Below are 16,480 nucleotides of genomic sequence, written 5' to 3'. Positions count from 1 at the left end.
CGAGCAAGCAAGGAACGGGGCCGCAGGGCAGCGAAACAAGATCGCAACGCAGCACAGAACCCGCGGGTCTGCACGTAGCAGGGAGGGACCAACCCAGCCGGAGGGGGACTGGCAATCAAGGACAATGGACTCTGACCGACCCTGCCATCATGAATGATCAGGGGGGACATTGGGGGGCCTAATAGCCCACAGCCGCAACGCGATCACGAGGCGGGAAAAAGCGCGGGAAGGGGGGAATATAACAAGTGATGCAATTGTACCAAGCCAGTCCTGGCTTTGCTTGTGACTACTACGTTACGCATGAGTAAACCTTCTTTGTGAGCCACACGTGTCACGAGAGTTTCTCTGTCGAACGGGGCAAATCTCACACGTAGGACGGATACAACAAAAGATAACACAAAATTGGGCAACCTGGAAAGATACTGTATGTCAGAGTCCTGGTCAGATAGAAGCAGTGACAGATAGACATTGTGCTCTCTGCCAGGGTAGTTTGTACAAATGTAGATGATAGATTTATGAAGATATTGTTTGGTGTTAGTATGGAGACTGACCTCTTCCAATCTGTTAGGTGCTATGCTGTTCTCCAGAGTTGTTGACATAGTTTGGTTGGAACCTTTACTGATTCTTTTTCTGTTGCTTGCCTTATTTCTGTAGATATTCCATCAATTCTTGTGGCCTTCCAGCTTGGTAATGACCAGAATGACCAGAGGGTCTGGTAACTTGACATCTTGGAGTTGTCAATTCTTCTATAGAGAATTTCAATATACTCTCCCATCTCTCTTTTATTTTCTTTGAATCAGTTACTGTATGTTGGCATTCTTTAGTGTCCCATTTCAAGCCTTAACATGGCTCGGAACTTCCTTTTTTGTTTGGAGATCTTTTGGAAAACTTTCCTTGTATAACTATGTCTGTTTCCATTTTCAATGTTGTTAATGTTGTTGTAATACTGCTTCTTGTCTCTTCTAACTGCTCTCTGAAATTCTTTGTTAAACTCTTTCCTGAGATCTTTGTCTTTCTCAGCTTTTGCTGGTCTTGTTTCTTGGCAATTTCCACCAGTCTGTTTTCACATTCATTCTTAATATTCATCCTTTGATTTCATTCACAGTTCCTCTGGTTCCCTATCAATGAAATTCAGGATTCAGAGTCCTGTTGTTCTCCTTGAAAATTGTAGGTTTATGTTCAAGATTGTATCATGGAAAGTGGTTCATTCTTCTGCCTTGGCTAGATTTGGAACTTTCTCATGAGCAGTTTGGGATCTGTTCCACAGTCAGCCCTTCTGCCACATCTTTGCTATTACAAGTGAGCTCTTCTACCTCCTTGTACCAATAATATAGTCAAGTTGATTTCTGTGTACTCCATTTGGTGATGTTGATACGTATAGGCATTGTTTTGGCTGTCTGAAGACCGTAGCAATGAAGAAATTGTCAGAAACTGATGAGTGGGTCTCTTGCTTTATTTTGGTTTCCTAATATATATAGTTTAGCTACTGTTTCCAATGTTGACATTTCAGTCTCCAACTATAAGCGGAACATCTTGCTTGAGTGTTATGTTGATTTCAGATTGAACTTGAACATAAAACTCCTCAATCTTCTTTTCTCTGGAGTTGGTTTGGAGCATACATATGGATAACCATCATATTAAAGGGTTGTCCACAACTGCGTTGACTGCATTGTACTCAAGTACTGTCTTTGTTATATCCTTCCTGAACATGAAAGCTGTTTTTTGTTTTTTAATTATCTTTGCCAATTGAAATGGGTCAGTGTGTTGTGGAAACAAAACACATGGGCCAATTAATCCAATTGGCTAATCTAAGGGAGTTAAATTTAGTCCTAAACAGACCTAGTTATACACAGGGCTAAACTAACTCCACTCAGTTGGTGAGTTTTTGGAACATCTAAACCCAGTCAGCTGACCTGTTCTGGATATCTAGTCATCCAAGAAAAAGAACAGGAGGAAAAGAATGGCTGAAAAAAAAATCTTGATTATACTGCCAAAGACTAGTGGCACAAAACACTTGGCCAGAGACTGGCTGTATTGGCCAGGCCATATCTACTACTACCTGCCAGGCTAATTCATTTAATGAAGGCTTGCCATTACTCTTCTGGCGCAAGTGCTCATTAGATACTGGGCATTTATTGGAGAAAATGGTTTTTAAATAGGGATTTTGGATTTAGTATGATTGTATGGTTGTAAAACCACCAATATGCTGTAGAAACAGGGCCAAGGGGTCAAACTGTGTATGTTTCCTCATGACTTCCCTCATGCTTTCTTTCAAGGTATGTCAAAGCATTTGGGCATCCCCCAGAGCAGTGTTTCTCAACCTCAGCAACTTTAAGATGTGTGGACTCCAACTCCCAGAAATCCCCAGGCAGCATGCTGGGAATTGAAGTCCACACATTTTAGTTGCGGAGGTTCAGAAACAGTGCCCTAGAGTCATTCTGCCTCTCTCTGTGCTGAAAGGGGGGATTCATTGGAGACATAGTTGTGCTGGTAATATGAACTTCAGGGAAAAGATTTTAAAAATATACAGTGACACTTTTCTTTTATTCTGAATTACGTACTATTATTCAGGATTTTGTGCTCACACTATAGGATGGCTGAATGCTACATTTACTTTTTCAAGTAAAAAAGAACCAGCCCTTTGGGGCTTTGTGAGAGATTTCCCAACTCTGTTAGATACAACCCTACAGGTCCAATGAATTTTGTACTTAATCAAAAGGAACTTTCTTGGGAGCAAAGTGTTAATTGATTGCATTCTTAGTAACAAATTGGCAATTATACCTATGAACCCTTTGGCAGACAAGACATTTCCTTAGAGACTAGAGCCAGACTAGTGGTACTGGTGCCAGAGCTGTCATTCAAGATGTTTGGAGCAGTCCATTTGGAATGAGGAGGTGGGAACCATTCTCCTGTAACAAATTGTGCCACCTCTTCTATTTTTAACTGCCCTCTTTAGAGATTAATCCTTAGAGTTACCATGATAGGAAAAAAGCACAAGCAGCCCAAAAAACCCTTAGAAGCTGCCTCCCAGGGTCCCTTCAGAAGTTGCAACCCAGCTGTACGTTCACTATCTGCTGGAAAGGAGAAATTAGCTGTTTTTAACTCATGTATATAGTGAGTTAAAATATTAATTAGTTATTTCAGTTTAATTTTTAATTAATTTTAACTTTTAATTACATATATACACTTACATTAAACCAAATCTAGTTTTAGGCTGATCCTACCCATTTTTGGCAAGATGTCACTGATTGTCTGAGTGCATCTATCCGCAGCCAAAAAAGATTATCGGGGGGGGGCACCAAAATAGCGATGCCAATACCCTTGATTGATTCTATTTGTGTAAAACATGGTTGTGATGAACTCCTTCACAATGGAAATTAACTTGTAATGCATTTTTGTGTGTCTGGATTCTGGAACATAGGTTAGGTTAAAATTTAGAAACAGTTTCTTTCTGGCATAGATTTGCTTGCATGAACTAGGCAAGCACAGTGCAAAAATCCTGCAATTGAGCAATTAGAAGGATGAAGAAACCATTTGGGAGGGTGATATCTGCAGTCTCCTAAGTTTGGGGGAAAGTTTTAGTTTGCTTTTTAAACTGTGGTAAGTTGGGGTGGGGGTGGGATGGCTGTTTTTATGTGTGTTTTTCCCCAGTGGTGGCAGACAGTGCCCCAGATATTCAGCAGTTGTGATTGGGAGCTCCAACCCATAAGAAAGGGATTCAGTCTCTTGACCTCTGAGCTTGTAAGGCCATAGTCATTCCAGGAGCAGCTTAGCCAAAAATCAAAAGCCTTCTGCTAGTTATCAATTTTTGAGCAGGGCCCTTCATGAAAAGCAAATGGGAGAAAGAGAAACATTTGGAGTGCTTCTCTTTGGCCTCAGGGATGACCAGCAGCTACATTTTCCTTTTTGAATGTTTAGTTGCCTTGATCTTCTCTTAAACAGACTTCCTGTGCAGTTAGCCATAAGGCAGTTGCTATCTTCTGTATAATTGTGGTTCTAGCTAAAGAAATGTTGCTCAGTGCACGTATTTGCAAGTTTTATTCCAGTGTAGCACAGGTAGAGGTTATATCTGGACTGTAGACGGAGTTTACTATTGTTTTTCATGGCAGAGGAAGGAAAGGTGTTTTCCATATCCAACTGGTGAGAATTAGCGGGATGTGTGGTACTGAACGGCAGATTATTTCTAGGAAATAGTAATATATTTAATTCTGGCTTGATAACTAAACATCAAATTCTTATGCAGATGAGGATGATTAGGCTCTAATTAGCTGAATGTGGAAAGACCTTTAGTCTTATTTTTAAATGCCAATGTAAATTTAAGTATCAGTTAATACAATCATATTAACATTTATAATATTTTTATCTGACAGTTGTCCCAGTGTTCATCCAAATTTTAAGATGTCATTTCATTCACTGTAAGAAACAGTCCTGCAAAACTCTGTTGGGTTTGTTTTTGGACCTACAAATTTTTTTTAAAAAATGTTTTGTTTTGTTTTTTGTTTACCAATAATTGCAATCAACTTACATCTCTCTCTCAGTATCTTAGTTGTTTCTGTAAATTTATTCATGTTTTTCTTTAATCTTTCCTATTCAAAATATTGCATTGGGTTCCTTTTCTATACACTAGTTTTATATATGGTTATATATCAATTCCTTATTTTAAATACATATTAAAGAACAAAATGAATGCAGGAAAACTCAGACTGAGCAAGATGCCAGTGTGGATCCCAGAAGAGAAATACAGAGGTATCTGTGTAAGATTAACATCTATCATTTCTTTTTCTCTGTTTTCCAGAAGAATGAAGCTAATGGATGGAAATTAATGTCCCTCTTTTCCTTTACAGTAGTTTTCCATAACCTGATACTCTCCAGATGTGTTGCAGTTCAACTCCATAATTCCCAGACAACATGTCAGAAGGTGTTAGCTGGAACTTACAGAAGTTGATGATTACCACATTTGGCAGGCAATAAATTCGGGAAGGCTCTCTATATAAACCATGTCCTAACAAGCTTTAGAAAGTTCAGAGTGTCAAAGTGAACTGTGCGTGATTATCAACAAGTACTAATCACAATGCGAACTAATGCATGTTTAGGAACAAAGATATAAATGCAGTTACTTATTAAAAGAGGCAGTGGATATAATACAATTCAAGAGACCAAACAGTCTTGGCATAATATTAGTGAGACAGTGATGCTTTATACTGTATAGTACATTAATACGCTGCAATTACCATGTGTGAGTTGTCCTGCCATATACATTTGTTTGATAAATAAAATAATAAATATAGTATCTTAAAACCAATAGAAGCAATCCTTCAGTGTTTAGAATTCAAATTTATTGCACTCTTCCAGATGGCAGCTCCAATCATCCTGACCCCAATGCCCAAGCATGAGCCAGACTTTCATTGGCTTTCTAAGGATCAATTGTATATCAGGGGATAAGGTTGGCAGATCATTCCAGAGTGGTCAGCCATAAAAAAAGAAAAGGTGCTTTGTGATACTGTTGCTACTTGGGGCTCAGGAGTGGGCTGGTTTCCCACTAGCAAGAACTCCCAATAATCCCCATCTCATGATTTCTTGGCCTTCTTCTCCCTTTGCAGCTAACCTTGGTGCTTCAGGCTTTAGGGTGGCTAGTCAACCAGTGCCCATGTTTTTAAAAATGTTTTACTTCTTGCAAACCTAGCAATACATGGCAGGGTCTAGGTAGGAGGCCAATTCTGGTGCTCTCTGATTGACCACTAGAAGAAAGATTGGCTGGCTCTGCTGAGACTTGGCAGTGATGATCTACCAAAATGATTTGTGTCTTCACAAGAAGTGAAGTAGGCCACTTTTCTAGCTCCCAAATCCAAGAATCACCCATCTACCTCTGCCTTACTAACATTCATTTTTAATTTAGTGTCTTGCTTTTCATTCAGGCTATCTTCACTTCCAAGCAGCTGTTCAACACCTGTGCAACATCTCCTGATTCAAATGGAATAGAAGGTCAGAGGTGTGTCATTAACATACAGTTGATAGGAACAGATCCATTGCAATACAATGCTTTCACTTCCTGCTATAGTAAGACATCATGGTCAACACTAGCAAAAGCTGCTGAGGGATCTAAGAAGTTCAACATGGCAGCACTTCCCCATCTCTCTCCCACCACAATCAGGGCAAACTAGGTTATTTGGTGCGGTACCCAGACCTCTGGTGAGACTGAAATGCATCTAGACATTCAGCTTTCTTCACATCTGTCTGTAGGTAAATTGGAGCACTGTTTCTAACACTTTGCTAAAGAAAAAGTTACTGGTGACTGGATGATAATTGTCCAGATCCAGGAAGCACTCCTTAAAGTAAGAGTGTGTTTATACTTTTTTTCAGAAGAGTAAGCTTAATTACTCACAAAATGAGACAATAATAGCACAGAATCAGGAGGGCAAAGTAGTATTGGAATATTACCTCACTAAAATAAAAAGTCTGGGAACTGGCTGTGAGGGCTTGTAACTGGTGTTGGGTCTCAGATGCCAAACAGGTGCCCAATATCTTCCCTACCTGAACTAGGAAAAGTAGTTTCTGGGGTGGTCTTGCAGAATCTCAGGTCCTGAGATTCTTCAATTATCTGTGCTTAAGCTTGCTACTAAAGATTGACTCAGGTTTTAGAACATCGTAGACCAAGCACTTATTGCGGGACATATTCTTGAATTCAATTTTGGAATAGGGCAGATTGCTAGGGAACAAATGGCTGGAGGTATGTGAGACACCCATTTGTCACAGACATGATCCCTTTTAGGTGAGAGATTATTGTAACAGATCTCAAAAATTAATATAAAGGATTCCTAAATGCTTGGGGACTTTTCCAGGCACAATGGCTGGTGATTCTGTTAGTTGGTGATTTTGTTGAGGCCTTAGTTTTGCTGTGGAACAGTGTGGTGAGAAGGGACTTACAGAAAGTTTCTTAGTTTACTAAACAACTTCTGGTGATGAACTGAACTGACAGACAACTAGAGTACAAGTAGAGTCTTGCAGTGAATCTGACTGCACAGAGATCAGAGTGCCCAGTCATGCCAGTTGTGTGGAGGTGGAAGTAAAAGGAGCTTCTTTAGCACCATTGCATCCTCAGTGCAGTCTTACCCAGTAAGACATTCTTGGGTGCTCAAGGCTAATCCTGAAGCAGATTGAGCTGACAATTCAGTATCCTTTGGGGATTAGTTTGCAATGCATTTTGCAGATAAAGGCATTTGTATCCATTGCAAATTAGGCACTCTAATTTGTACAGCTTCTGTGAGAAAGTAATTATGTGATCTGTCTTGAAGAGGATCTCCTTGGACCCTGTGGTATGGGGCAAATGCATACCTTTTGCAAGTATATTTTTTTTCTTGAGCAAAGTGTTAGGGAAGATAGTGATAACCAGCCACAGTTGTGGTCCGAAGAAGCCAATTCTCCAGCTCTGTCACAGACTGATTTTAGCCTTGAATATGACAATAAACAACCTTGTTGGCCCTGATCAGTAATCTCTACTAAGAAAAAGACATAGGATATGCTACCATGCTGATTCTCCTGGATCTCTGAAGGTCCCTTCAATATCATTGATCCCGGCATACCTCAGCAACAGTTCGGACGGGAAATTGGAAGCACGGGGTTAGGATGGTTCCATTCTTACTTGCAGCTCGGTCTTTAGAGAATGGCAGTGGAAGATTTTTGTTGTCCCATGATGTTCAAGTTGTGATTTCCCATCTGCTGGGGATAGTCTTCTGTAGAGGTTTGGTGTCAATAGAATATCTCAGTTCTCTCTCCAGATCAGAAGAGATTGTACAGATACTTGATAACTGCCTGCAGGCTGGCTGAGAGCCAACAAACTGATAAGACTGAAGTTCTGCAGAAGGGAATTAGGAAGGTGGCCCACACATGAATAATGCACAGCACTTCCTGGACCCACACAGTCACTGTAATCCCTCAAGCTAAACCTTATCAACCAAGAGCCAAGAGAACAAGTCTTATTCACTTCTACAAGCTGCAAGAAATGCAGTAGATCTCACAAATGTTGAGTAGGCATACCACCAAGATCACCAAGGAAAATTAAATGCTACCTCCTTTCTGTTAATTCAAACACACAAGGGCAAAGCCCATTTTTTATTAGCAAACACATAAACAGCAGAGAGAAACCAGGCTGGAGATTGGGCTTGGAGAAAGAAAAAAAAGCAGATTTCAAGAGCCAGTCTAAATGTGCTATGAGTAAATTCATACAAAATGTATAACGAGTAGGTTCATTCATTTTGAAATGAAAACCGCTATGAAAGAAATCAGTCAAGGAATCACTTTGAACACAACCAAAATAAATTCAAAACTCTAATGAAATCTAATTAATTACTGAATTTGGAAGTCTGAGTCCATTCGATTTTCTGGAAAGACCTCTTTTCTTTGTCTTCCCCTAGAGCCAAGTTGCTTTCCCTAGGAAGCTTCAAAGACCAAAGCAGTCAGCAAGCTCCTTCCTGAGTAGTTAGCCTCCTGGTTGGAGTAGGGGAATAGTGTTTGCTCAGGAAGTTAGCTAAATGTCCCTCTTGGATTTCCTTACTACAGGAAGAAGATATATTATAGCCACTGTATGTGCATTCTGATCCAGTGAGGACCTCAAAAGGCTTACCAAACCTTTTTACAGATCTAGGCCAATATTTCTACCCATAACATCTGCTCTTAGATATTGCCCTCCAGATATCTGAGATAAAGATAGAACTAGAGTCAACAATGTAGCTGATGCCTGGCATTGAGCTTGTATAGGGAGTCCCTTATACTTTTCAAAGGAATTTCTATCCAGCACAACTAGAAGGATTCCCCTATTTATTAAACATCTTCATACCATCTTTATGACAAGCAGGTGAAATGTGGGAATGTGTAGTTCCAAGATGTCCTGTGCACTTTTACTGTGCTGGGCAAAACAGAAAAAGAGAGGTCCTGGTGAATATGGAAAAAGTCATGAAAAGAGGAATTCTTGAGCAGGTCTGCAATTTCCATAAACAGAAGAAACAGAAGCCTCAGAAGAGCAAGATCAAAGACAGAGCTTGCTTGAATCAAGGCATTTTAAGTGGTAGCATCACTATCTGCCTTTACAATAATAATTTAGATGATCTGGACTTCAAACCTGACCTCAGACTTCCACTTCCTTGCTTTATTAATAAGCATAGATTTTTTAAATAAATGCTGAGGATGCTTGCTGCCAGAAGAATCCCTATACTGAGCTACACCAGTGGCCAATCCAATGTAGCCTCCTGTTTGCTTCATGCTCTCACAGGTGTTTCAGGGAAATACATAAGAAAGGCCAAGGAAGGAATAATCAGTGGGCTTTTGATAGTCAGAAATATATAGACTAGATCTATGGAGGTTTGCTTCATAGAAGAGTTTGCATTATACAAGTGATGTGAAGCACTCAGGGCAGCAAATCATGTCACCTCAAAAGTCTACCATTTCCAAATTGTGTAACTTCCTCTAAGTGTTCCATTATTGGAAGTTGGAAGCAAGAAGGTCAGGTGAAATGAAGCACCATGGCCATCACATTGTGTTTAGACATGTGAGGGCCACATTACTTTGAGAAGTGACTCTGAAAGGATGCTTCACTCAAAGCATTGGTGAAGTGAACCTTCAAAGGTTTACATAATATATAGGTCCCTAACCAACCTTGGCTCATTTCAAAAAAATGGGGTGGTTTTTTTTTGTATTGATTTTTGTTCTTAAAATTGTAAACCACCCAATGTTACTGGCAGTTGGGTGACATATAAATTTAATAAATTATTATTGTTATACCAAAAAACCCAACATGGATATGTCCATGAAGCCACCAAGAGTTTAACTTTTTGAAATCAGCCAATAGAATAAGTGGTTCTCCTCTCATTTTCTTAATCAAAAGAAATTCTAAAATCTTATAGCAACTTAAAGATGGATGGATCAGCTCTGTGCACCTGAAAAAAGAGAACCCGATGATCAAAAAATCATTGGAGACCCTTCCAACTTCATGCTGTTCACTGGTGTGCAAATCACTGATCCTAATGCCCAATTTCACTGAGAAAACATGGATGGACTGCCATTTTCCCTTGAAAAGCCCAAGTACAAAACTGATAAGACCTCTCCCTGTGAGAGTGGGAAGATTTTGAGCAAGGGAGCAATTAAATCAGGTGCCAGAAACTCTGGCAAGATTCCCTCTTGATGCCAATTCATTTACTTCCATGCTTCATGGATATCCTTTTATATTCCTTTATTATAGTGCTATACCATAAATATTTTCTGAATTTTACTTTCCTATTCTCAGTTTAATGGGAAAGAAATTACTTTCTTTTTTCCCAAAGAAAAAATTCAGTAAACTTCTCACAAGAGTGAAGTTGAGGTTTGGCAATTTCTTTAGTTTCAAGTTGTGAGTGTGTGAGTTTTCCACTGCTAATATTTTTCAGAGAAATGTAGCTTCCTCCCCCCCCCCACTTTACAATTAAATTTCAAGGCTAGGCATTATGTCATAACTCCTTTCATGCAATCTTTTCAGATTAGGATGTATGAGCAGCCAAGGGGCTGTAGAGTGATTGAAATATGAGCAGCAGAAAACTGCACATACAAGAATAAAGTACATGCCGAAACATAACTAAAAGACATTTGAAAGCACTGTGAAAATGAGGAAGAAAACAGAATCTTCTTTCAGTGGTAACTGCTTTCTTTGGAAATTGAAAGACAAATTTCAGCACTCAGTTTCTCAGTTTAAGTTTCAGAACTCGGTTTCAGACATCAATATTGCTCATTTCTGATTTGACACAGTGTACTGCAGGTTTTGTTTCTGAGAAGAAGAGCCTCATGAGAAGGTTGTAGCAGTCCCAGTGCTTGGGGATTCTGGTGTCATATATGTTTCTCTACCTTTGCTGCTACTTATCCACATTGGAGCATCCTCAGAGGATACCAAATATGTTTTGAGTACTAGCCACCCATAACTTCAGTCACTCTAAGTCAGAGTAGGATGTGGTAGACATTTTTGCCAGGGCAGATAGAAGTCATTGTAAGAATTGTGAAGGTAATTTGAATAAAGCCGTATTGTATTCATATGCATCTTAGGTTTCACTGCCTCTTCTAGTTAGACAGGATTTCCAACTCTTAAGTCTCATCCTCACATTCCCATAACTGTAGCACCAAGATGCCCCACTAACAGTTTTTAAAAGTCATGACTTCATGATATGTCTTTCATATCCAGTCCACCACAGAGGCAGCTTAAATTTATCTTGAGCTGTGCCAGGTTAAAAATAATGTTTCCTCTTTTCTCATGGGAAAACCTTGGTGTGGACATGATCTGCAGTGCTTTCTCTAAGGTTTAGTTGAAAACATGATCATGGGTTGGTATCTGCCCAGCTCTTATTGGTTACGTTAGGCTGCTGCTGACATGGCATTTTGATCCGGACTGTAGGAGAGAACCGATACCAGGCTTCCACAGCAGCATCTGCCTGTGTAATGCTTGACCATCTCTTTGGAAAGCATCAGTCAGGCATTGTGCAGGCTCCTTATATACATGGATTCACCACTGCCTTGAAGGACTACTAGGCCTGGTTTTTAAACACAGATTTAGCAGGAGACTGAGACGTTGGCTAAGAAGCAAAATACTATGGGGGAATGCAATGACAGTCTGTTGTGAAGCTGCTCAGACATTGGAAATTGGCAAAAAGCTGGCCAGGGTTGCCTCTAAGTCCATCAACAGGACAATTAATTGCAGCTCAACACATGAACTGGTTTGAAAGCCATTTGAATCACAGAATACCATGACTTTCCTTTTAAACCCTAAAAAATGAGCAAAATCTCTTTGCAGCTGATCAAGATATTAATCTGAAATCTTTAGAACTACAAGAAGTGCCTTTAAATGCAAAAGTGTTTGGGTCTGGGGTGTTTTAATGTTCATTTTGAGATAAAAGAACATTTAATTCATGGCTGAGAAAAAAAACATGGGAAGCATTTTTTAAAAAATCCATTGATTGGAAGGTGACAGCATTATAGATCATCTTCTCCCATGTGTGTAAAGACAGCTTCTCCAATCCAACCGCCATAGCAATTTGCAACATGGTCACAGCTATTGGGAAGAACTTTTAGTTACAAAATTGCTGACATGCTGTCATTTCATCTTCACAGCTCACAGAGGCCTTTAAATGCAATAAGAATAGCAGCAAGGGGTCTAGGAAACTTTTGCTTAGATTCTTTACAAGCAACCTTTCCTCACAAAGCAGCTTCTGGTTTTTGCAAATCACCAAACAAATGGACAGAAATACACATGCTGAAAAACAAGGGGGTGGATAGATGCTAGCAATTTATTTCTTTTTTCTATGGAATGGTGAGGAGATTTTGGTTAACTATAACCAGTAGTTGCTCAGATGGTGTTCTTTGCACTCTGCTGCTGTTCATCTGGAGAAAAGCAGGCAAGCACTAATAGGGTCATGGTGTTCTCTTGCATTTCAAGATTAGCAGAATTAAAGGTAACCGAGGGCAGGAGTATCTGTGGAAGAGGCCTAAAACAGCCAGGTGCAGAGCAGAGCCATGATGCAACCCCCATGTCTTTAGCATGTGTATGCAATGTCAGTGCATGTACCATAGGGACAGGCCTTACATCACAACACTGCTCTGCCATCTTGGCCATTTTGACCCCCCTCACCTTGACTGCTGCTATTGATTGAGGGTCAGTTTCAAGTAGCTTCATGGGAGTGGAAAGGAAGTGCCCCGAACTGAGCACTGATAAATCAGGGGGTGGGGAGAAGATTGGGGGAATGTGCACAGCAAAAATATTGATGTCCTGGCCTTATAAATGGTTTCTCTGCACTATTACTCTTTCTCTGGGTTATTATGGCATTAAATCTGTCAAGCTAATTCCGTCCTCATAAATTCAGCCCAAGGTCAGAATACAAGAGCAAACTTGCTAAGAAACACCATCCAAATGAGTAACAAAAGGAGAGATCCAGAGACAAACAAAAGTCAGATGGAAGGGGTATCTTCTAGCAAGCAGGTTGTTAGACTGGGAGTCAAGGCACATTCCCCACTAATCAACTTGTTCCACCTGCTTTGTTGTGCCGAGGCCGCTCCCTCAATACTAGAAGCCTCTGACCCCATCTGAGCACAGTTGGCCCTGATCAGGCCTAGTTTCTGTCAACAGGTTACTCCTGAGTAGCCCAGCCTTGTTCAATTGACTTGTGGTGTAGCCAAGCACCCGCATGCCTCTCCATCTCCATTTTTAGGATCATTCTGTTCATGCAATGGCTATGTGTGATTATAATAGTTATAAATCTCTTCTGGCTACTGGAACAGCCAAGATGAGGTCTCTGAGCAACATAAAGGATCTCAGTGAGGGACACAGCATTGCCTCCAGGCCTCCAAGGGAAGACCAGCATTGCCTCCACGATGCAGAGCACCTTGCTGAGATGAAGCATGGCAGCTTGGCATAGCTAATAGATGTTGACCCTGCTAAAGAAAGCTCTGACTTTTGCTGCTTTAGGCCTGGCACTTGGCAAGGTGGAAAATCCATTCCCATTCTCTTTTGTTGCAGGCTTTAGAATGGATTGTTCTTCCATAAAGCCCTGCCTTGAGCTGAAGGAAGACTGTTTGCTGATTGCTTTGCTCTGCCTGGCTGCGGAGCTCTCCCTGGCTGCTCCTCTGTGAGATCATCTTCTGTCTTGGTGGGATGAATGAGCATTTGCCTTGAAGAAGCCACATCTGAGAGGGCCACAGAATAATTGCTCTTTGTCACCTCATTATGGTTATGCTAGATTTGCCAGACCATTGCATTCTGGGAATTCAGTTTTCTCAGAAAGTAAACAGGACTATAGCAGATGGTGGGGAGTGAAGAACAGTATTTTTTAGCTGTAACTGGCTCCTTGTGTGCCTTTTTTTTCCCTGCCTCATTTAAAGCATTTTCACAGAAGTGAGTGTGAAAACTGTTTGCAAGGTGTGGAAATAATTTTGCTCTTTTTAAAGGCTTTTTTTCCTCTCCTCCTACATGTGGCTTAGCTTACTTTCTTGAGCCATCTGGAGCTAGCTGCTCTGCCAGCAACTTTCAGCTCTGCACTTCCTCTCTTTCTCAGTGGTGGTGGCATCCTGCCTTTTGCACTGCACAGAGTGATCTCTGAGCTGTAGGAGACTGTTGTTGGCAGCAAACTTGTCTGGGTAGCCTTGACCCCATCCAGCTTTCAGTTTGCTTATTTTAGTGCTTATTGGGAACTACAATTCTTTCACTCCCATAAGCCTCAAGAGATTCCATTGTACAGCACCATCACATAGGTTGGACATCAACCCCTCTCATCTGATTGTGCTGGGTGGGGATGATGGAACTGAAATCCAAACATCAGCACCAAGAGTAGTGTCAAAACTGTAGGATACTCGGCAAAGTTGCTTTGCTCTGCCTGGCTGTGGAGCTCTCCCTGGCTGCTCCTCTGTGAGATCATCTTCCAGCACTTCTTGAACATAATCTGGGCTTCTTATCATATATGGTGCACCTTCAGGATCAAATGTAATTCCTGATGCCTTTTCTTTGTACCCCTCAGAAATACCTTGTTTACACCTATATTTTGATGCAGGAAACCAACAGACATGGTAGTATAAGTCCAATTAAAGAAATAAACTTTGTTCCTTCCCCAGATGTAGACCCCTCCCAGTTCTAGTTCCACTTGCATGCATGACATGACCCCATCCATTTTGTACCCTTATTTTATTCTCTCTACCTCCGTTCTGCCACATGTTTAAATTCAGGCTCTTGCTGCCAAAAGATGGGCTACCCCTGATGTAGCCTTGCCTCCTCTGACCTGTTGACAATGGAGGATGGGCAGTGTCCTCATCCTTTCCTGCCATTTTCCAACACCCCCAAAATTAGAATAGCTGCTGAGGCTTTATAGCTATGAAAACTACAGAGACAGCCAATGCATTGTGGAATTCTCTAAACTAAAAATGAAACCAAAGGAATAACATTATGGAAAGCCACCTGGTATCATTCCCTTGGGGTTCTTTTGTCACTCTAAAATAAAATCTCTAACTTAAATCAGCTGTTGGGAATGTTGCTTTCCAACTTCAGCCCCTGATTTTTATTTTTATTTTTTTGGTTTTGTTTTTAATCTCAAATCATATCTCAAATATGGGGGATCCTCAAGTATTAGAAAATAAGTAAATCATGCAGGAGTGGTATCATCTGGGTCCTATCTGCTAGAGCAGGGTTTCTCAATCTTGACAACTTTAAGATGTTGATCTTCAACTCCCAGAATTCCCCAGCCAGCATGGGAGTTGAAGTCCGCACATTTTAAAGTTGCCAAGGTTGAGGAACACTCGCTAGAGAATTCCATCTGGCAGGACCCATGAAGAGAGCCTTTTCTGCCATGGTGCCTGCCCTCTGGAATATCATCCCCCTGAGATTAGACTTGCCAACTCTGCTGGCCTTTCGCAAGGCATTAAAAACCTGGTTCTGCCATCCTTCTGTAGCCCTGGCAGTATGGGTGAGCCGGTTTCATGGTTGATTTGTATGTGAGACATTAAATGTTCTCAGCAGCTATTCTATGCTATTGATGTGTTTTTTTAAAAAAAAAAATTGGCTGTTTTATACTATTTTTATTTTGTTTGTAATTGTTAGCCACTCAGAGTCATGTATATGAGATGAGTGGCCATACAAATTTGCTGAATAAATAAATTCATAACAATCCCTTCTGATTTCACATAATATGGTAATAGATTGCAGGGAAATGCTAGAATTAAATGGGTAGCACATGAAGAAAAATGACTAGCTTTTAAGAAAATGAAAGTGATTGAGCAGTGTGTGTTTTAAAAAAAAAGGTCAACAAAGATCAAAATAACTCACAGGTTGTTGTTATTTTTTAATTTTGTTGCAAGCCAAATGGAAAAGTACATGTAGCTGTTTAATAAGCATTTTGTTTGGATTTTCTTTTCCTTTCCTTTCTCATTGATTACATATGCTGGTGTGGTTTGCTTATAAATGTAGCTGGTTCATTAGCTAATGCAAAAAAATGTTTACACTGAATTGCTAATGAAGTCTTCAGAAAGCCTCCAGGCTAGCACACCATTTATATATAGTTCTGACAACGCTGAGCACAGCTTCAGCCCCATAGAATTTTCACTTATTATTCAGATGTATATTTTAGTTTGAGTTTAGAGGAAGAATGCTCCCATGGAGGAGACATAGAACTGAAAGTCTTGTTCAGTGGATCTCTTTCTTTAGGTACTCAGGTGTTTGAAGGACAGAACGTGTGCTGGATGAGGGAGGGAGCAAAAATAAATGATTGTGGACTGTTTTGAGAAAATTTCATCAGAAGAAACAACCCTTTTGTGAGAGATTGTGGGGAGGCTGGAAAAGTAATGGAAGAGAAACTAGATCAAGAGTAATCAAGAGACAGAAGGGGAGCTGTTGAGGGCTTATCAGCAACCTGGTCCAGGTGGCAGAAAGCTTAGAATCAATCACTTCAAATCATTCAGAGAAACTCTGTCTTAATGAATGAATGAGGGTTCC

The 16,480-nt window shown here is 40.4% G+C and overlaps 1 protein-coding gene across 3 annotated transcripts in view; it reads left to right on the top strand.

Annotated features, from left to right (window-relative positions):
* The window catches only part of LOC103051536 (adenosine receptor A1-like), an 82,745-nt gene that overhangs the window by 61,859 nt on the left and 4,406 nt on the right, over positions 1–16,480 (top strand). The window contains exon 2 of one of the 3 annotated variants that reach the window (XM_088153210.1): positions 5,916–5,989. The exons of the other annotated variants lie outside the window; for them this stretch is intronic. Coding sequence (XP_088009336.1) covers positions 5,916–5,989 — 74 coding nt within the window. The remainder of the gene's footprint in view (positions 1–5,915; positions 5,990–16,480) is intronic. 3 annotated transcript variants of the gene reach the window in all.

Source organism: Python bivittatus, unplaced genomic scaffold (genome assembly GCF_059951505.1).
Source record: "Python bivittatus isolate LINGU-HERP-01145 unplaced genomic scaffold, Pbiv_v1 ctg000700_np1212, whole genome shotgun sequence".
In the NCBI taxonomy this organism is placed as follows: Eukaryota; Metazoa; Chordata; class Lepidosauria; order Squamata; family Pythonidae; genus Python; species Python bivittatus.
The sequence above is the reverse complement of the archived record's forward strand: the minus strand, read 5'-3'. Positions and strand labels throughout refer to the sequence as shown.